General features: G+C 40.0%; 1 protein-coding gene across 4 annotated transcripts in view; it reads right to left on the reverse strand.

Annotated features, from left to right (window-relative positions):
* The window catches only part of LOC131231716 (long chain acyl-CoA synthetase 6, peroxisomal-like), a 127379-nt gene that overhangs the window by 23509 nt on the left and 81062 nt on the right, over positions 1 to 22808 (reverse strand). For 3 of the 4 annotated variants that reach the window (XM_058228015.1, XM_058228013.1, XM_058228012.1), the window contains 4 exons: positions 13854 to 13983; positions 13606 to 13724; positions 12431 to 12554; positions 12252 to 12338 (listed from right to left, as the gene is read on the reverse strand). In XM_058228015.1, the coding sequence (XP_058083998.1) occupies positions 12252 to 12338; positions 12431 to 12554; positions 13606 to 13724; positions 13854 to 13983 (460 nt within the window). The remainder of the gene's footprint in view (positions 1 to 12251; positions 12339 to 12430; positions 12555 to 13605; positions 13725 to 13853; positions 13984 to 22808) is intronic. The other variant, XM_058228014.1, reaches the window with a different exon arrangement.

The raw sequence follows: 22808 nt of genomic DNA on the forward strand, positions 1-22808 counted from the left end.
CACATCCTAAACTTGATTGTACAAGATGACCTTAAAACAATCGATCCAACGATCGAGAATATAAGAGAGTGTGAAGTACATACGGGGGTCACCTTCACGATTACATGCATGGAATGAGATTGTGAAGCGGTTGAATTTGTCAACTCAGAGAACGATGAAGTTGGACGTCACGACACGTTGGAATTCAACTTTTGAAATGTTGGATTCAGCGATAGATTTGAGACCCGCATTCCGTCACTATGCAGAGCGTGATAGTGCGTATACTTGGCTGCCTTCTGAAGATGATTGGTCAAGAGCTGAATCAGTTCGTAAGTTCCTTTCTGTTTTTTACAACTGCACGAAGAAATTTTCGGGTTTCAAATATCCAACAGCAAATATATTTCTGCCTGAACTTTGGAAGGTAAAAGATGCCTTGCGCAAAAGCAGCAGTGGACAAGACTTTTTACACTTTATGAATATGGGTATGCAGGTAAAGTTTGATAAGTATTGGTCTGAGTGTAGCCTGGTAATGGGTATTGCGGTCGTTCTTGATCCCCGATACAAGATGTATATGGTTGGCTTCATATGTAACAAGTTGTATAATTTGATGGGTGTTGTTGAGGCCGAAAAGATTTCTGATGCAATTAGTGAATTGTACAATTTGTATGTTTATGCCTCAAAAGAATAATCTCCTCACATGAGTTCTAGTTCCGCCGTCAATGAATCGCAAGAAGACACAGCAGATGATTTCATATCTTACTATACACAGCTGAAAGGAACTCAAGTACGGATGGCTAGATCAGAACTTGAAAACTATCTCAAGGAGGATCTTCTAGTTCTAAACAAAGGCGATGATTTTGATATTTTGGAGTGGTGGAGGGCAAGATCTGGTAAGTCACAGTACCCTGTGCTCTCGTTAATGGCATGCGACATATTATCAATTCCAATTTCAACTGTCGCTTCAGAATCTACTTTTAGTACGGGGAGTAGGGTCGTAAGCAAATATAGAAGCTCCTTTACACCTGAATCGGTTGAAGCGCTCATTTGTACTCAGGATTGGCTGCGTCCGATGTGGGGGAAAGAGAACTTTATTGATAAGGAGTTCGATGAAGAGGAGAGTGACAAGATTGATGAGACAGTACCTGCAGCTGCAATATGATTTTGATGCATTCTATTTCTATTATATCATGTTATTTATAATTTTGTTAAAATAGTTACATTGAAGTTTTATGGATATGTTTTATAGGTGGATTAACATATAATCTTTTTTCATTAGCACTATTCAATTAGATAATGTTGTTTAAATCTCTTATTATATTGTTAGGTAATTGCGTTCATTCATAACTTTATTTATTTATTTATTTTTTAGGTTGTCTTAAGCTAACCAGATGTACACCAGATATGTCATCGGAAGATGATGCATCGGCGGATATTGGGGATTATGGAGTCCAAACCTACTCCCAGGATGGAAAGATAAAGTTAAAATGTAAGTTGTGTGGAAAACAGTTTGTCAACAAAACAAATCAACTCAAATTACATTTGTCTTGTCGGGGAGGAGACGCCGCACCTTGTAGCAAAGCTTCTCAGGAGGTCCGAGATTTATTTGGAGCCATTCTCGATTCTAATACAAAGACTTCTCACACCCCTCACCCTGCAACTACAACCAATACAACTAACCAAAAAATATATATAAGTAGGCCTATTATAAATGAAGATGGGTTTAGCAGAGGAACTGCAACTGCCTCTAGCTCTAGTTCCAGGCCTTCTACAACCACAATTAGTAGAGAAGAAGAACAAGAGAGAATTTTAACGGAGCAAGAAGAATGGGATTATAAAGAGGCCATCAAAGAAAGCATACAAATGGCATACAGATCAAGAAGTACCAGACAACATCCACCTCCAAGACAACATGATGCTGAAGCAGGCACAAGTAAACCATCAAAGTTTGTTAAAAGTCTTGCAGCATTTTATAGGCTATTGGGAATCCCGTACAAATCGGCTCATAAAAAGCGTCTGAAAAAAGTTTTTGCATCTGTGAATGAGGACGATGGGAAGGGATCCCCACCATCCGATTCAGCAGAGGTGAACGACCATTTTTTGGACACATCCAGCTCGGAGTCACCCAAGAGTTCTCCTGCAGTTGAATCAGTAAAAAGAGAACCAAAGGATGAATCTGGCAACGAAGGTGGAGCTGGAGGAGGGGGTTACTATTACGGACAAGGTTCATTTAGTTACATGCCATGAAGGCATTCATCATATAGAGGGTATTGAATGTATGCAAGTTTTACCTAATCTATATATCAGTATGTGCATGTTTGGTTTCTTTACTTTTGATTTTGGACATGATGTTGGACATAGTTTATTTACTTTTAAAGTGAAGAATGTTCTTTCGTTTGGATGATACTCTTCCTTTCTCTGCTTTTCTGGCCTAATCTTTTTCTTTTTCTTTCTTTCTTTCTTTCTTTATTATTTTTTAAAATTTATGTTAAAGTGTGTTTGGTACCAAATTTCATGAAAATTTGCACCAAATTAGATTAATTAGTCATGAAATTTCCTGGTATTTGCCGCAACCATAACTATTTTTTTTCTATACAACTTCTTAACATCTTGGTTGCACTAAATATCATGTCTAATGTGGCACAAAATATCATGTCTAATGTGGCACTAAAAATCAGCACGTTGAATTGTAGGTTTCTGATGTACGGATGAAGTCCTGATCTATTGGGACTATGGTTTGTTATTTCTTTCAATTATACATTTGTATAGAAGTGTTAATATGTTTGTAAGTTACAGCAGTTTAACTGCTGTAAGTTAAATGGAAGGTTACAATCAACAGCTCACGCTAAAAGAGAAAAACATGGGTCCAATTGATCTGTTAGGAGTTAGAATCATCCAACATTGGAGATTTTCCAGCATGCTCCATCCACATGAGGCCCACCAGACTGTTCTGCGTAGCCAAACATTATATATTGTTTTCTTCAAAACGCATCATGTTTCATCAATCAAAGTTTGGAAATTGACAACCATCTACAAAATGTTTTCAAATTTCTGCTGAAAATTCTATATTATATTTCGAAGTCACTACTGACCATAAGTACATGCTATATGTAAAGCTGTGTGCAGGATGCAAAACCATACTGAATTGTGAAAATTCAATTCTATAAAGAGGAAATGACCAAATTGAAATAATTTTTCCATGTATTTAAAATTAGGAAGTAGCCCTTCAATGGAAATTTACTTCTCATGCAAGCCCAGTCATGAAACCTTTCAGATGATTCTAGTCATATGATAGGAAGTGAGACTTGTGGGAAAACCACAACGGTTTACACAATCTCAGGAACTGTTCACATTCAATTAAGAGAGTTCATCCCATTTGTGTACAGTCAGCAATTTTGTTCATGTGAAACAAGTATATAGACTTCGAGTCCATAATGACTAATGATTATTCTATGAATATGTTTACTGGATGTATGCTCATTAATATTGAAGAGCTCTTGCATGCATGCGTATGTACTTAGGATATGTTACAGTCCAACTAGCAGATAACTTCCAACCTTTCATGTATATACAACATCCAACCTGTCCAATAGGTTTTCCTCTTCACGAGGATCTTTGGAAAACTTAGCAACATTAACTGAGTGAGTGGACCACACTTGTGTTATTCTATTAATCAGTGTCTGGACATTGTTTTATATGGTGTGGCCCACTTGATGAAAATGTGATGACCCAACTGATGTATCGGATGGATCTGATGCATATTTGTCCACACATGGTGACTATTTAGCTAGTGCAATCCATCCTTTCCATATGCCTTGCAATTCAGGCCATTGTAGTCCTGATTTCTCTCTTCCTTCTTCTCTCCACGTTGTTACACGCACATCTCTTAGTTTACTTAAACAGTTTCAGGATAAAAATGATTTGTTCAAACTCTATGGGCTGGTAAGTTGTGCAGCTGGTGCATCTTTTAATGTGGATTTGGTGGCTAAGGACCTGTTTCTTTCACCAGTTTCTGGTGTAATATAAAGGAAATGTTCAATGCTTATAAATTACTTTATATATCTCCTAACAACAAATGCATGTTGCAGCTCTTCCTTTTGGCTATAAATAAGCTACCACCAAAAGCCTTACATGTTGTAGAAACAACCGATAGCATTCCCTGTTGTGGAAAAAGAGTTAAACAATGAGCGGAAGCAAATTTGTTGGTGTAATATAAAGGAAATGTTCAATGCTTATAAATTACTTTATATATCTCCTAACAACAAATGCATGTTGCAGCTCTTCCTTTTGGCTATAAATAAGCTACCACCAAAAGCCTTACATGTTGCAGAAACGACCAATAGCATTCCCTATTGTGGAAAAGGAGTCAGACAATGAGCGGAAGCAAATTTCTCTTGTCCACTAGAAGAAGGTAAGCATCCTGAACTCATGTCCATCAAAGTCACGAGACTCATGACCGGTAAGCTTAACCTACAAACGAGAAGTTTTCCTTGGAGCCCAAAAATCACGCTAATGCAAAACTCATGTCAGCCACATGATGCAAAACTCCCTATTGTCAAATGTGTTGGTGCTACAGTTTGTTCCACTTGTGCTCCAATCTTTAAAGTTACCAATTTTAGTCATTGAGTTTGCTATTTGTTCTAGACACCAATGGATTGGTACCTTTTAAGTTGGTCATTGGAATTTAAGTCCAAAACCATCTAATCTTAGCCCCACTCCTTGGAATAATGGACATGGGCTTCCCAGTGAGCGGTTGTAATAGAAATCCCCTTTAACCTTAAGCTTTGCGCGCGGGGGCTATGTGATGTTTGTGATATATCTACTCCATTCATTATGCAAGCTCATGTTAGAGTCTGACGTAAAAAATCAGGAAAATTAAAAACTGAATTGAGCCCGAACACAGGAAATAAAGGACAAAAACTCCCATGTTGTACTGTCCAAGGGCCGACACAATGTTTATATGCCATCCAACCCACTTGTAAGTTGATAACTATGCAGATCAAAGTAAACACCAATGTCATCCTGATCCAAAACTTTTGTGGACCCCAAGAAGTTTTTTATGGTGTTTGCTCAATCACCATTGTTTCTTTTGATGTGGCCCATTTGGGATTTGACATGCCTAATTTTTTAAATCAATTCTTAAAATAGGAAAAAAGAATGGATAAACGGAGGGGATATAACTCATACATCACAGTGGGCCTCAAAGAGCTTAGGGTTCCCAGCACCCCCGCATACAGGGAGCTCGTAGGCAGGTCTGTAGGAATTGAAATTATTTAGAACATGAAAAATCCACTCCTTAGGCAGAACCATACAGAGAGCCTGTAGACTCACTGCAATGTCCAATAAAAATCCACTCCGTCCATCAATTTCTCTGGGATAACTTTTGGACATGAGCCTAGCGATAAGACAGATCCAAAATTCAAGTGGGCCACACGATAGGAAAAGTCATGAGCCAACAAAACTAATGGACAGTGTGAATGTCACAAGTACATCATGGCAGGCCCATATAGCTACCATCTTCTAGAACATCCAGCAGGCAGAGTGTGCTGGCAATTCACATTTATTCCTGTCCAAAATTTAGAGCAGTTTAAAAAGAAAGAAAACAAAAAAAAAAAGTTGAATAGCATGGTTGAAACTTTCTCGAGAGCACAGAAGTTTTGCAACAGGACCCTATTTGTTAAATTTCCTTGGAACATGTTAGATGGAATATAAGTATCAAGGTATGCTACGAGATGGTATTAACGATTTGTGTTTCCATCTCTACCATTTCATGTGATGTGGCCCACTTGAGCTTTGCATCTCCCTTATGGATGTTTGGGTGACCCCATTCAATCCATGCCATCCTCTTTCCATTTGGGTCAACACGTGTAAAGGCGTAGAAGTCATTGCCACTAACTAATACTTTTCGTTCTAAAAGTTACAGGATCCAAAAGAAAAGAGTCAATGGCAGCAAAATCAGTATATAAACAAAGGTGCATTTGTTGTATAGAAACCGGTGTTACCCACTTACCCAGTTACCCTAACTGCGTGGGGCCCAAATTGATGTATTTGCTGCATATCAACACTGTCCATCTTTTTTCCCATATCATTTTAGGACAAGATACCAAAATTCAAGAAGATTCAAATATCAGGTGAACCATTCCACTAAAAACAGTGATGAATGACCATTAAAAACTATTTGTAGGCCACAGGAAAACTACCGATCCGAACATTGCACAATCCGATCCGACTCGGTTTTCCTGACCGAGTCGGACTCGGATCGGTTCAGACCAGCACATATTCGGGTCTATCCGAGTCAGCTGACTCAGACTCGGTCCCGGTTCTGTCCGAGTTCGGGTTGGGACATGTAAAATCCGGACCTGGTCGGGTTGGGCCAAATCCGAGTCGACTCGGTCCGATGCCCAGCTCTAGCGGCACTTGCATCAGGGAGTCGTTGTCTGTAGATGAGATAGAGGGCGGGATTGCGGTAAGCAGATCAGCCGGATGAGGAGTGGTATCAGCAGACATGAGGGAAGAGAAATAATCAGCTGCTGCTTCCTTGATCGACCCCTGATCCGCAGCCACTAATTCGTCCTCCAGGTGGATCTCTTTAATGTTCGATCTCCTCGCTCGATCTGATGCCACGTTATGGAAGAACTTGGTATTATGGTCGCCTTCTTGGAGCCAGTGATTTCTAGACTTTTGCTGCTAGTAGATCTCCTCACATAGTTCCAGGTGGGCCAATTTATCTTTGGGCAGCTGCAGATTATGTATGTTTGCCTGAGTGGAAGCACTTTGGGCTACCTCCTCAGCTGTCGATAGCTCCAACTCTGCCCTTTTAATATTTTGGAAAATATTCCTGAAGACTTCCCTATTCCAAGTTCTCAAAGCCATCTTCACATTTCTCAATTTGCTATGAAGAACCAGCATGGGATCACCTATAATGTCAGATTTCTAGGCATCTTTGACCAGCTCCTGGAGAGAGACGTGAGCCATCCACATATGTTGGAACCTGAAGGGTTTTGGGAAGGATGCAGTTGTAGATGGACAGGATATATGGAGCGAGGCGTGATCAAAGTTCAGCCTGGCTAGGTGTTGGACTTGAAACGAAGGAAAGGTGGATAGCCAAGAGTTGTTGCAACAGACTCTTATCCAATCTAGCCCACACTCTCGCTTTGCCACTTTGGTTATTACCAGTGTTTTAAATAGTGGTAGCGTGATGCGTAGCACTCAACCCTCTATAGCGTGTAGCGTAAATATGTAGTGTTTTTTAAATTTAGAAATAGGACAAATATAATAAATAGTAAAAACAAAAAGGAAAAAAATAAAAAAATGCCTAAAAGATGATCCATTTTATCAATTATAAGCATGTTAAAAAAAGTGATTAGTTATCATTTACCAAAAGTCAATCCACATATATAAACCAAATCAAATAATTATCACATCAACACTTTCTAAGCAAACCAGTTTAATTAATAATGTCTAATTGAAACCACAAGTAACAATTATGAAAAGAAATAAAAATCTCATAGGTTAAAAGTATCAAGTACAATACTAGTGCCACATTCCTCAACATTAGAAACAAAGAAAACGTGAAAAATAATAATAATAATAATAATAATAATAATAATAATAATAAAATAGTAAAAAAATACATTGTAACTTACACTACGGATGCTACGCGCTACGTAGCCATAGCGTACGCTACGACACCTGTAGCGTATGCTACAGGGGATTTATGTTATTTGGGACACTACGTAGCGCTCCGGCCACGCTACGCTACATAGCACTACAGCCACGTTATGGGCGCTATTTGAAACACTAGTTATTACACCATGTAAATTCGCTCACTGTGTAGCCAGCATCGAACAGACCTACCCATCCACATACGTTGGAACCTGAAGGGTTTTAGGAAGGTTGCGGTTGTAGATGGACAGGATATATGGAGCGGGGCGTGATCAAAGTTCAGCCTGGCTAGGTGTTGGACCTGAAACGAAGGAAAGACGGATAGCCAAGAGTTGTTGCAGCAGACTCTGTCCAATCTAGCCCACACTCTCGCTCTGCCGCTTGGGTTATTACACCATGTAAATTTGCTCCCTGTGAAGCCAGCATCGAACATACCTACCCTGTCGGGGCCATCCGCAAAATCAGTTGCGCTTCTAGAGTCGAAGGTACCACCAGTACATCTTCTCTCAGCTAAAGACAAGATCGCGTTGAAGTCTCCCGCAACTAGCCAAGGAATTGATGTACCCGTAGCCAACATGGCGAGTTGGTCCCAAAGGGTCCTGCACATGGTCCTCGAGCACTTAGTGTAGATCACTTACGCTAAGGCCTAGTCTGTGCTGCCCAGAGCAGCAACCTTGATGGAGAGTATTTGGGAGGAGGTTGCAATCACATCTATGGATATAGATGAGTCAGAAAAAATCCAGACCTCACCCCCTTGGTCCGCATTAGACACAGAGGAGTGAAATCCTAACTAGAGACCAATGTGGACACGTTTGTCATCCCTCAGCATTAGCTCCAAGATGGCAACAATTTGGGGTTTGGACTTCTTGATGAGGCGTTTGAGAGACGTAATGGTGGGTTTGTTCCCCACCCCCTGGGCGTTCCAGATAAGAATAATATCCATTAAAGTATTGCTTAGACACAGAACCTCGGCATTTGAGTCTCCTTAATCTCCTATCCTAGGTCTCTTCTGGGTTCTTGGCCATGTTGTTCCTGACTTGTGTTGTTCGCGACGCTTTCTTGTTTGGTCTTTTGTGGTATGTACGTTGCTTCCTGCCTAACTCATTAGTTTTGGTCCCATTTGACAAGGTTGGGATTATATCGATGTCTGCTGGGATTGGCAGCCCCTGAGGAAGAGCAACACCCATGGTTGGACTATGTCGGGGTGCTGTTGTCTAGCTAAAGGGCTCCAAATCCTCATCCACTGAAGTAATATGTCGATGGACGAGAGCTGAAGAGGGACTGGGCTGCAAAGAGCCGAAATTTAGAGGATTTGCAATCGTAGAGAGCGTGGAAGGGATGGTGTGTTCTGGAGGAGATTTCTGGAAAAAAAAGGGGATAGATTAATTGTTAATTGAACATCCCCTAATGCTTCTCTCCTAAGGATTGAACGGGGCAGGAAGGAATTCCAGGTCACCGCATATGAGTCATCCTCTGACTCCTCAAATGATGCCCTTATCCTGAGGGGACTGTGGCCCTTGGATAGAGCCTTCTGGGCATCCTTGCATTCTGTAAGAGACTTCGGGATCTGTTTGTGACTGATTTCGAACTGCCTGGTAATGTGGGACCCCCAACTAGAGCCCTCAAGCAGTTGCAATTTGGAGAGGGACTCGGTATGGGATGGTAGCAGTGAAGACATGGAAGGTGGATCCAGATGTATGGTAGGGAGAAATGGGAGAGTGCCTTGAGAATATGAAATCTTGGGGGGGGGGGGGGGGGGAGGGGAGTTCCTGGAAGCAGAGAAGTGACTTAGTGCTTAGTGAAATCATGTTGGATATGGGCAACCGATTCCTTAGGAGGTACTGGGGCAATATGACAAACATCTTGGGGGATTGGATTGGCTGGGACATTATCACAAGTATCTATTGGGGTGGGCTTCTCGTGGACAACGTGTGAGTGGGCAACAGATCCCTCTGGAGTCTCAGAGGCATTTACACAAGCATTTAGGTGGTTCGGAATTGTTGGGACATTTAAGCAAGTATCTAGTGGGGTGGATTGGGGTGGGATGATAGGGATTGCAGAGACCATACCTAAAGCATTTGGATTAGGGAGCGGTGAAGGAGTGACCCTGGCCGAGTCGGAAGTTGAGGGCTGAATGCGCAAGGTGATGATTCAAAGGAGTCGAAAGGTGATGGAAAGCTCTTTCCACCCATTCTTTAGTGGACATAGTTGTCGGATTGGATGCAACCGACCGAAAAACATCTCCCTCTGATGATGATTCAAAGGAGTCGAAAATTCCCCAAATCAAGAATTCTGAGTTTGGCAAGACCAGTCTTCTGATCTTTTGAGTGTCTCTCCCAGGCACGAGCTTGACCCTGACTCTGGCCCCTATTTGAACCAAACCGAGAATCGAGCATCTGTCTACTTCCAACACATCTCCAAAGGTGCTCCCTAACCCTATAAAAACCGATTCTAACCAGGCCTGCATAGGTATACCATATAGCGTTAACCACATACCTTCCTGATTAGGTGACGAAGCCAGACTTCGTGCCTACACTAACGAGATTTTCATCCTGGAGTGAAGTTCATTATCCGAGTAGAAGGAGATGAGCTCCACCCTGGATTTGAATACAATGAGGAATCTGTCCAGGCCTACTCGTGCGATGTCGATTGCAGATGCTGCGTACTTGGACTCTGTTAGGGTTCGAGAAAGGTGGATTAATTGCACTCCTTCATTCTCTACGTGGGCTATAATGGACAGTTTAAGAGCTTTTGGCTTGCTTTGAACTTCATTTGTATCCACTGAGAAGGTGAGGTTGTTCGAAGTTGGGGGGCTGTTGGTTGAGATAGGGGCTGTTTGGCAATCTCTGTTTTGCATGACTGGAAAAATGCGGTTAGCAGACAGTGCAATGCTTAGATAGGAGGTGCCTGAGGGTCTTTGTGTGGTGGAGGGGTGGTTCTTTGCTAGCCGAATCTCCGCACGGGGCAGATAGGGTTTGATGAGTTAGATGGCCTTTCGGGGATTTGTAATGACACACACACTTGATAATGTCATTGTATGTTACTTTTCTTGATGCACATTGATGGAAAATGGATTATTGATGTGTTTCTTACTATACTAAGTGTGTGTGTGTGTGTGTGTGTGTGTGTTACATAAAAGCAAATATAACTTTTCTTTCAGGGCTTTTCAATGATGAAAGTACCCCAAAAAATTAAGTAAAAAAACTATGCCTATGATCTTCTGTATCTTTAGATTTGAAACCACCCTAATATCCACTATGTGCACTAATATGGTACTGGCACCACCATAACTTATGGTGATCCTGGGCTATTGTGGGGCACACAGAACTTTTCATCTAATCCACCATGTACATTTGCCGCACCATTTGATGTTAGGTCACAACGCCAAAAATGGTAACTACATGATGTGACCCACCTAATAGATTCTTCATATAACTCCCAAGATTCATTTTGATCAAGTGAGTCTTGCCATCCAATTAATGCCTCAAAGAATGAGTGGTCTATATTAATTATCCCAAAAGGATTTGTCATCAAAATGTCTCAGTGTGAAACACATGCATTTTACTAGTAGAAAATAACAATAATAATAATAATAATGTCTATATTAATTATCCCAAAAGGATTTGTCATCAAAATGTCTCGGTGTGAAACACATGCATTTTACTAGTGGAAAATAACAATAATAATAATAATAATAATAATAATAATAATAATAATAATAATAACAATAATAATAATAACAATAATAATAATAATAATAATAAGAGATGAAATGATCAATGCATTGTATGGCTTTTGATATACAACCCAAGTGTGTTGGGGTGTGTGTGTGTGGTGTGTGCATGTGTTTGTATCCTAAAAGGATTTGTGATCAAAATATCTCGGTGTGCAACACATGCATTTTAGTAGTAGAAAGAAAAAAATAATAAGAGATGAAATGACAAGTACACTGTATCTGTATGGCTTTTGATATACAACCCAACTTTCTTGATATTAGAATAGTGAAGTGCACTTACCAAAGCTAAAAGAAAGTTGTACCTTTAAAAAGCATGTGTGTGTGTGTACATATATATACATGTGTATATATGTATATATATATGTATATATACATGTGTGTGTAAGCTTCTCTATTTAGTAATCTAGAGACCATATTTAAATTCTTTAAAAATATTTATATATGGAAAAGATTCAAGTCTGCTCTTGCTTCCTGATTTTTTTTTTTAATTTTTTATAGAAATGCTGCTTTCCCACTCCCAGTTGATGCCACTAGGTGTTGGACAAGACAATTGATTAGAGTTTCCATTTTACATAAATTAGGAGATGTTATTTATTTGTGGCAAGCTTGTTGATTTGGAGACCTCAAACCACAGCAGCGTTACATAACGATATTATTGTGGGGAGGCCTAGAGTTCTTCCCATTAGTTAAGAGCTTCATGTTGTCTTCATTAGTTATTAGAGGCTATGAGCATTGATTCAGCCAAAACTATAGTATTTAACAGTAAAAGGACCTTCTGGATGTTTCCTTATCTAGAAAAGAACAAATGAGCACTGATGGTAACAGACTATCAGTGAATCATAGGAGTCCACCAAAATATTGCATGTGACTATACCTATCAATAATCTTCAGGCGCCCCCCTGGCAACCACAACCCTATGTCTCCTGTATGCAGCCAACCTTTCTCGTCAATCACTTCTTTGCTGCCCAATTTGATTAAGATGCCAGTCAGATTGGCATAAACAAAAAAATCCAAGATACAAACAACAAGTTGCAATATATGTGAGGTAATTACGTCTGCACATCATCTTTGTAGTAGCCCTGGAAAACAATAGGTCCCCTAACACAGATTTCACCACGAGGGTAGGGCTGATCATCAGAGGTGTAATTCATTTCAGGAACATCCATAAGCTTTATTTCTGAAACAAAAATAAAAAATAAAAATCATGTTGCTTTAAAATAAGAGAACATCAACAATATGCTCCAGAATAGAGGACGAAGCATATCTCCAATGATTACACTTGTTATAGGTTTAAAGGATGAATAGACCCCATGTCGTGATCACATAGGAAATTCCAAATTGCAGCATCAAGAATATCTCTGAAAATTGAAACTACACGAGAACACCATCAAAGATACTGATGAAAATAAAGAAATTAGCGAAAACTTCTGTTTCTGTACATTTTTTGTAGCTCAAGAACTTGAAGTTCGTAGTTGGTCAATGAGCGGTTGGGAAAAACGATAGTGATCTGAACACACAGCGAGCATGCAGGAGCTGCGTATCCACACATCACTTTATCCATATGAACTGACCAAACCTATTAAACCAAATTAAGGCCTGTTTTGGAAGTGATGAATCCTAACTGCAGAAATGTATGTTTCTGGACCATGGCCCTCTCTCTAGACCATGGGCCTTCTCTCTCTGGACCATGGGCCATCTCTTATTTATCTTCTTTTGCCCTTGGTTCCAAGGGTATTTTATGTAATTAGGGGCATCACTGAAAAGAAATAAGGGGGGTCAGGACATCGAGCCCTAGTTAGTAGAGGTTCCCACCCTCACCCCCTCTTCCAAAGGCTTTTTTTTTAAAACGTCCCTGACAAAGTATGAAAGCGAGAAGGCCCATGGTCCAGAGAGAGAGGGCCTACGGTCCATAAATATGCATGCCCACACTAAAATTCTTTTGGATTTTCATTCAGAAAAGTAGCACACAAAAAAAAAAAAAAAAAACACAGGTTTTTAGTTCACATAAAGCCTCACAGTGAGAGTAAGTGATGTCACAGAAGCAGCTCTTTAAATTCCTTTCAGTTCAATGAATAGGAGCTATCTATCCGATTCAGTAGGAGCCGCCCCATCCAAACAGGCCCTTGGTAAAGTAAGGGCCAGCCTTTCTGCAATGCTGCTGAAGAGCTGAGGTTGGATGTGCAAATCAGTCAAATCAAAATTATAGCAATCATGAGTCAAAATCTCACCACAAGCAGGATTAGGAGAGCCCACATGGCCGGATAACCTATCACCCTCATCTATTGCACTTATAATGCAAGAAGTCTCAGTCATTCCATAACCTTCAAGCATTCGACCACCAAAGCATCTGCATGATGTAGGCAATTTCTTTGTTTGCATGTAACAGAGTATAAATCACATACCCAACGGAAAATTGTTACCATTATAATTTCCAACAAGCAAATTGAATTCAAAGCCAGAAAGGAATGGAACTTACACCCTCAAAAAATCCATGACATCGGGAGACAAAGGTGAAGCACCTGAACCCATAAAACGGACCCGTCCTCCAAGTTTTTCTCTTATTTTATTGAAAACCAATCTGTCCCACATGCGTGATGGATTGCTGCCTGTTCAATCACATGTAACAACACGAACAAATACATGACAATCTATCCCAGAAGAGTATGAAGAACACTGTAAGTTTGCTACTGTTAGATGGATTCAGAGTCAAGTCTTTTAAAACTATAAATTAACCCTGAAGAAGTCAAAAGACCCAAAATTGAAACAAGGGTAGTTTGTTTCTGCGATAGTTGTAAAGTGCATGATAAAGTGTGACTATGAAAATCAGACACACTATGCACCAAACCAAAAGTCTGCTTGCAAATAGAAAATTTGAAGACAAGCTTGATAACATAAGAATTCCATCTGTCACAAATGACCAAAGATGGTGCAATAGAGAAAAACCCTGTTAACATCAGAAGCCACGCACTGGAATTTCCAGGGCAGTGGAAGTTGAGGATGGATTTCTTGCTCCCATGTTCTCTAGTATCGATTCTAGCCTGATGTAATCCAAAATTTCACATAGCCAAAGTGAATCTAGCTTGATCTGAGCAATGTAACAGAACATAGATGTGCCAGTGTCAAACACAGAGTCATAGACAGTGTGTCAAGCATATGGAACCCTGGAAAAATCACCATGCTGACACTTTTTTCTTTTCTTTTCTTTTTCTTTCTATTTTTATTTTTTTGATTGGAGATTTGTAACAAAAGAATTTGTTGAGAAAGAAGAAGGAAGATACAAGAAGACGGTGGATGATCATCCACCCAAGAATCCAAAGTACATTGGCCTATAGTTGCATAAAGCATGATTCGGTGGGGGAGCAAGGAAGCGTCTGTTCCAGAATGCTATCAAATACAAACAGCTACGGAGCAGAGTGCGAGCACGACTCTGAAGTGTGACATGAAACAAGAGCAACACCTTACCAGAAGAATTGTGCAACTAAGCATTAGCCTAATCCCCTTAAAACTCTCCTTCAAAATCAACCACAAACAGGCAACATTGACCGCCTCCATAATGTCACCACTAGTTCCATGATTTAAAACAACGAAATTGTGGTATCTGGCATGCATGCACGCACACACATACACATACTGTTTATGTATGTATATCCAAATTTGTGTTTGAAATATATATTCTAAAAGATAAATATTATTAGCTCAAATTCTTCATCCATAATACTACATCCAATTTTGGAGTGTCGATATCACTACAAGTTTCTTTGGCCGGGGATACGGAAGTAATTTCAATATCACCGATAATCGGAAATACAGGAAACATTAGGGAAACATGGGGAAAACGGTGGAATTTTTCAGTAAAACTTCAGGAGATGCTAAAATACACATATTATCATAATTAGGAAATTAAAAAATTATAAAGGGAAAAAAAAAATGCATACATAATAAGCTTCAATTTATTAGGGAGCATAGAAGCATGTGTTGTCTCAAGAAATCAAGACAACCATCCCATCCACCCTCCATCTATCCATCCAACCATCTTATCTATCCCAATTGACAAAAGGGGTCCACCCTTACTGGGAACCATCCAACCTTCCATCAATATTAAAGAAAATCGACCACACGATATTTCGTTGAGAATTTGTCAACAACTGGAAAGGAAACCAAAGATCGTGTTCTCGATGTCACCTGTGTTGTGATAATGATAATATCGCGATGTTATCATCGACATATTGAACACTGCATACAACCATGCGCCCATAAAAAATTTAAAATGGATTTTTTTTTTTTAATAAAAAGATTTTTGACAATATTGATACATTGACAATATTATAGAAATATTGTCGATACACAAGTGACACCTAGAATTTACACAGTCGAAATTATTGGCGATATCAATACATTGGCAATACAAGCAACACTTGGAATTTAGATAGTAAAAAATATTGGTGATACATAGGCAACATCGATACATTGGCAATACTTAGCGATACATCGCCTATACCTGGATATTTTTTACTAACAATGTTATCGATATCGCTACCAGTGTTATCAGAATCACCGAGCTGGAGACACGAATAAATCGGGGATACTTCGAACAATGACTATATCATAGTTGCTTGATATTACATAAACCACATATAAATAGACATTCTTAATATAAACTTTTACAAGTTGATAAACAATAAGTTGGGGCCGGTAAAATAGCAATCTAGATGGTAAATGACCTATAATCAAGATCATGTGTTTCGGAATGGAAAATGTAGGGGATTGGATATTTAGGTACCACTGTGTAGGACCTCTGTGAGCCATGATGCATGGAAAAATCTCACCATGAATGATTCCAGATTTTCTATAGTGGATGCCCACTTCACATGGGCAGCAAAGCCAACAAACAGACGAACTACATGATCTACTCATCTCTTAAATATCTTTGGAAGTTTGTTGCCTAGACCATTTGCTTCCCTATTCATAAGTAGCATTGATCCACCTTTGTCTTCATTGGCAAGCATCACTCTATAAAGCTACAAACTTCAAAGAGAGCGGAATTCCACAACACTTATCCTTCCAAATCCTAATCTTTGAACCAGCACAAAGTTCGAAGGCAACAATTCTAGAAAAGGATTTATCCACCCAAATCATTGATTTCAAGATCCCCAATGCTCTATGTTCCTGCACCTTCCATGCAATAATTTGGTCCTGGTTGGTTGCTCATGTCCCAAAAACTCAAATAAATAAATAATAATAAAGAAAAAAGAAAAATAATACCTATGAGATCAATTTTTTGTTTGTCTTCTGTGCCTCTCCACAAAAACTTCTCTTGAAACCCTTCTATTCTTTTCATGAAATGCACAACAAAACAAATAAGCATAAAATAAGCAAGCATGTTAGTAAGAGCTGCCTTCATAAGAATAAATTTCTCCCAAATGGAAGGTATCTAATTTTCCAAGAGGAGAGCTTCCTCTCCCTTCTTTCTATTATGGCACCCCACGGCTCTTTGGACTATTTTCCACTACACTAGAGGAGACCTAAATATGAGGAATACAACTTCCTTGCTTTACAACTGAAGGCTTTTGGTCACCTCTTGAGCTCCATCCTACACCCGAACTTCCAAAAGCTCACTTCTATAGTTTTTTTTTTTTTTTTTGGGCTAGAAACAGCTTTTTTTTTTGGCTAGAAACAGCTTTGAAGCATAAAAAAAAAATCCTTCTGAAGTCATCAAATGTTCCATATGGGTGTTGTAAAAGACAATTTTCTCATTTTTGACCTGGAGGTGAGAGATTTAGATAAGCCCGGCTTAATCATATCAATTGTATCATTCTCAAGTTCTCACCTAAGGCCGGTTTCTCCACCCAAACCTATCTACCTCAAGACTCGGAATTTAATTATTTCCTCATGTTTGGAATACAATGAAAGAACTTTGTATGTTTGTGTAACCTTCAACCACAAAAGTCTAGACTTTTTCCTTCACAATTTCTTCCCGCTTTACCTTCCTCTTTTTTTCAATTTCCAATGAATCTTGAATGGCTTTCTCATGCTGATAGGATAGTGGTCTCCCCCATTCTGACACATATAAATCACCACCACCATCATCATCATCTTAGTGATGCAAGACAATTAGCCACTTGCTCTAAAAGCTTGAACTGATAGAGCACTACAAATCAATCCCTTTATCTCATAGCTCAGGCCCCATATCACATGGGTACCACCTCACACGAGCCACCCGCCTCACACAGGTGGGGCCCACCTCACACGGGCCACCCACCTCGAGTGTGCCCCTGCATCCCACAGGCAACCCCACTCGAACTCGGTGTGAAAATGCCCCTACATTAATCACCCCCAGTGAGGATTCTCAAACATGAGACCTCTCGCTCTGATACCACTTTGATGCAGGACCTTTAGGGCCCGTTTGGCCAGGTGGATTGGAAGGGATTGAATGGTACTAGGGTGGATGGCATGGATTTCTAGGTAATGATGGTGTTGTCAGTGGATTGTCTTGAGATCCATGGGATTGCTCTATCCCTGGATTGCTATATCCAGTCTGTTTGGCAAGCCCGGCCAATCCCGGGATTAAACCTTCACATCCCTTCCAATCCCTCGAACCAAACACGTCCCAGGCAAATTTGAATGGATTAGGGTAGATTGGATGGGATTTAAAGGTAATGATGGTGTTGTCAGTGGATTGTCTTAAGATCCATGGGATTGGGATCAGATCACCGACTCTGTTTGGCACGCCCGGCCAATCCTAGGATTTAACTTCCGATCCCTTCCAATACCATCCAATCCCTTCCAATCCGACCGGCCAAACGAGCCCTTAGCCACTTGCTCTAAAAACTTGAAATGAAATAGCACAGCGAATCAATCCCTTTATCTCATAAGCCTAGGCCCCATATCCCATAGGTTAGGACCTTGGTCGAACGCCCCTCGTGGTCCCCACATCACATGGGTACCGCTTCATAGGAGTCACCCGCCTCACACGGGCCGCCCACTCCGAGTGTGCCCCTGCATCCCACAAGCAACCCCACTCAAGCCCGGTGTGAAAATGCCCCCACATTACTAAGCCTTATCCCAACTAATTTGCGTTGGCTACATGAATCCTTTCCAGTCTATCAACCACCTCCACCCACGTCCTTTTGGGCCTTTCCCTTGGCCTTTTAGAACCTTCAACTTTTACCAAGTCACTCGTAACTGACACAGTTCTTGGTCTTCATTGTACATGAGCAAACCATCTAAGTCTACTTTCCCTTATCTTATTACCCATTGGTGATAAGCTTAATTTCCCTTGAGTGCATTCATTTCAAATTCTTTCCATCCTTGTCTTGCCACTCATCCATCTCAGCTTCCTCATTTCAGCTACACATCATATGATGCAGAAAAAGGTTTCTCAAAATCTGAACAAATGATGATAATGAAGAACATATTATTATTATTATAATTTCAGTTCATAAAAAGGCATCTATATCACTTAAAAATGCATTGTTTTATAGGTAAGTTGGACCTGAACAAGAGACCAAAATATGGAAACGTGCCCCATCAACCATTTAGCCATAAGCCCTAACCCATATGACTAAAATACAATAGAAGGGTATAAATAGTCTATGAATGCTGGGAAGACATTTGACTAAAAGAAAAAAATAAATAAATAAAGTTTTTTTTTTGTTTTTTTTTTTTTTTAATGCTTAAAGCTGCTAAAACCATTTTTCCAGTGGAGTACATGATAGAGATCCAAATGCTCTCCTTTTCGACAATCTTCAGAGAAGGGCTTTAGTTCTCAATATTTGCTTGATGTGCATGAAAAACAAGGAGACAATTGACCACATCTTCATTCATTGTCCATTTGTTGTGAAAGTGTAGAATCACTTCCTGACCTTATTTCACATTGTTGGGTGATACCGGAGTCAGTTGAAGATTTGTTTTGGGCATGGCATGGAGGAGTCGGTACAGCTGGTAAAGCTGTGTGGAGACTAACAATCATGGTTGTGTTCTGGGTCACTTGGGGTTCCAGAAATGGTCATTGTTTTTGTAATGAGCAAGAGGGTCTAATAGAGGCCATTAGCAAAGTCAAATGCCTTGTTTTGGATTGGGTGATGTATGTTAAGGCAGCTCCGGTTGGCCTTATTTTCAAGGAGTCTTGTTTTTGTTCTCAGGTTGCATTCTTTTCTCGTGTTTGGCAAGCTTTTAATAAATTTGCCGTTGACTTTCCAATAAAAAAAATTATGTAGAGTTGGAAGGAAACGAAAGATTTTAAAAAATAAAATAAAATAAAAAGAGGAAAGAAGAAAAGAAGGTAAAGAGAAAGACGCGTGGAAATCTCTCCTCTGTCTCTTCATCCTCTCTATGTGGCACACTCATTGAATGACTCTTATCAGATCCTTTTGACCTCAACCCTATAGTGTGATCAGAATGTGGCTCTCTCATCTCTCCTTCATTAGAGAGATTGGAAGAGAGACCTCCTTCATAGGAGGAACAACATCAGATTTGCACCTTTTCAAAGTCGATCACAAAGGTATAAGCCTAACTATCTACTTACTCTTTTTGAAAACTTCAGCTATATGGGAATCCTATTATAATCAGTAAAACAAATGATATTTGAAAAGTTCACCTCTTTCATAAAATCACAACACAAACATTGGACTATATGATATTTCAATAATAGTAAGGGACATATGATGCAAGATGAAGTTTTCTATCATAAGGTGATGATAAAATCAGATTTTCAGATTATATGAGCAACAAATCATAAATTTCAACAATCTCATAACAATCCAAAATAATAAACAAGTAGATAATATGTTAGATCCTAGGCTAATACAGCTCGTAATAGGAACTACTAACATACTAAAGCAATCGGCCCCAATGGGATTAAGAAACCCCCAAATTAACATAAGGATAGGCTATCAATCAAGGGGAATCGCTTGCATCAAAGGGGAATTGAGGGAATTTTGGGTTTGAGAGGGATTAGGATTTATGAAAGAAAATGGGATTTAGGGTTTATGAAAAGAATGAGAAACTATGAATAAGGGTTACGGTTTTGCGAGGAAACATTGATGGGATTAGAAAGGGCAAAAGGGAATAAAACAATATGCTAGATGGGCCACACACACGCGTCCGTGCGGTTGACCACACGATCTAGTCCGTACGGACAGATATCTGAACGGTTGTACAGATGGATGAATCCACGCGTTCTTGGGTGGGTTTTGATGTTAGAAAGGTTTGGGTTGATGGATTTGTGATATTGGATGTTAGGATTTGAGCGTGGCGAAGAAAAAAGAACAAACAAAAAAGGTAAGAAAAGAGACGGAGTTGAGAAGATACCTTTGAGAGAGGAGAATGGATAGTCTTGTATTCACTCTAAGGTAGCTTCCTCTTGGATTCAGACCAAGGGGATGGCTTCACAACACTAAAAAATACTCCATTCACAACAGCATCAAGAGAGAAATCTCAAATTTTATTCAAAGCATCATTGGCCCTAAGGTTGGAGGTTGAAGGCCTTATACAGTTCCAGATTTGGATTTTTACAAAAAATAAAATAAAATAAAAAAATAAAAAAATCTAAGCAAAACATAGTTTGCTTTTTACCTCCTATTAAACACTTATTTCAAAATACACCCCCACTAAAAGAAAATGAAAATATAATCTAATAAATCAACTAACTAACAAAAGTACTAAAGCATAAAATAATCTAAACCATCCTAAGTGCTTGATGGGTCACAATGACGTCCATGATCAAGGCAGGCCACGATGATCAAGCCGCATCCAACGGTCCGATCATGCCATCCTCACGATCCAACGGTCAAAACTCGTCTAAAACTTATCCAAGCTCATCCTCCATGCAACCCACAAGCATCTTCACAATGTGGGTTCTTCCATGATGCTCGTACATGCTATGTGGGGTCTTCAGCTCCTCCTTTAGACCCAAATGGGTAATCACCTAGCCACATGGAGACTGGGGCTCGCCGCCTCTGATATGTACATAATGGCTTGCGTATGTGATGTTCTCATCAACTCTCCTCGACTGACAAGAATCGCCTCTGGCAAAATAAAGCTCCGATACCATTCAAGTGAATATGGATTGATGTTTTGGAACTCTATCTCTGTGATCCACATACTGTCTGAAATCGGCCTGTTCTTCCACTTCCCTAGAAATTTCTGAAACCCTCCCTGGTGTGTGGAAACTACTTGTTGATAGAAGATCTCCTCAATCTCCTCTCATCTAGCAGGTATAGATGGCAAGGAAGGCAAAGGCTAGGAGGACAGGTCAGGTAATGGCCATGGGTCCTAGGACAGATCTAAGTCAATGTGATGTTCAAGTGAAGTGTTGGGAGCTGCAACTAGGGACCCCATAAAAGACACAAGATCTTTCACATTGAATGTTGAACTAATCCCCATGGAAGGTGGAAGATCTATAATGTATGCATTAGAACCAATTCGTTTTAGTATCTTATAAGGTTTTTTTTTTTTTAAAGCTTGCTAGTACACCCCACTGTCAGTTCACACTTCACTGTTAGCCACCCCCACTAAGGAATTGATGCCAAGACCTCAGTGTTGAAACGAGGTATCTTTCACTCAGTCTACCACTTGAGCTATGGACCGGGGTGTTTAGTATCTTATGAGGTTCCGCACTCGAGCCTGTAACAAATTATCAACTACTATTGACCACCTCAGTCTGGCTGTCAGTTTGAGGGTGGTAAGCAGAAGAAAACTGGAGCCTCATGCCCATCATGTGCCAAAGTGTCTTTCAAAAACAACTCATAAACCTAACGTCCCAATCAAACACAATGGTTTTGGGCAACCCGTGCAAATGGATTACCTTCCCAAAGAATAGCTTCGCGATGTTGGAGGCATCCGATGTCTTGAAACATGGAAAAAAGTGGGCCATTTTCGAGAAACGGTCCACTACGACAAAGATGGAATCATGCTTCTTGATAGTCTTGGAGAGCTCGAGTACAAAGTTCATGCTAATGTCTTGCCAAGGCGTGTGTGGCTCTGGCAAAGGTGTATATAACCTTGTGTTCTGGTTCGTCTGCTTTGCCAGCTGACAAGTGGGACGTTGCCCAATGATTTTGGCTACGTCTCACTTGAGACTGGGCCAATAGAATCTATCTTCCATAAGGGCAATGATCTTGTCACGACTAAAGTGACCTGCTACTCCTCTGGCATAAAGCTCCCAAACGAGGATATCCCGGAGAGGTACGGGGAATACAGAGTTTGTCACATTTAAATAAGATTTTCTCGTTCAGGACAAATCCATTGTCATTCCTCGATGGGTCAGCCAAGATCAACACATATAATTTTCTAAAATTCGGGCAAGCAGAGCATTCATCCCTAAGTTGCTCAAACTCAGTAACCTCTATGCTCATGGACTGTAGAAGCGACACTCTATGACTAAGGGCGTTTGCAGGTTTGTTTTCGACCCCGGCCTTACGTTTCAATATGA

Source organism: Magnolia sinica, chromosome 17 (genome assembly GCF_029962835.1).
Source record: "Magnolia sinica isolate HGM2019 chromosome 17, MsV1, whole genome shotgun sequence".
NCBI lineage: Eukaryota > Viridiplantae > Streptophyta > Magnoliopsida > Magnoliales > Magnoliaceae > Magnolia > Magnolia sinica.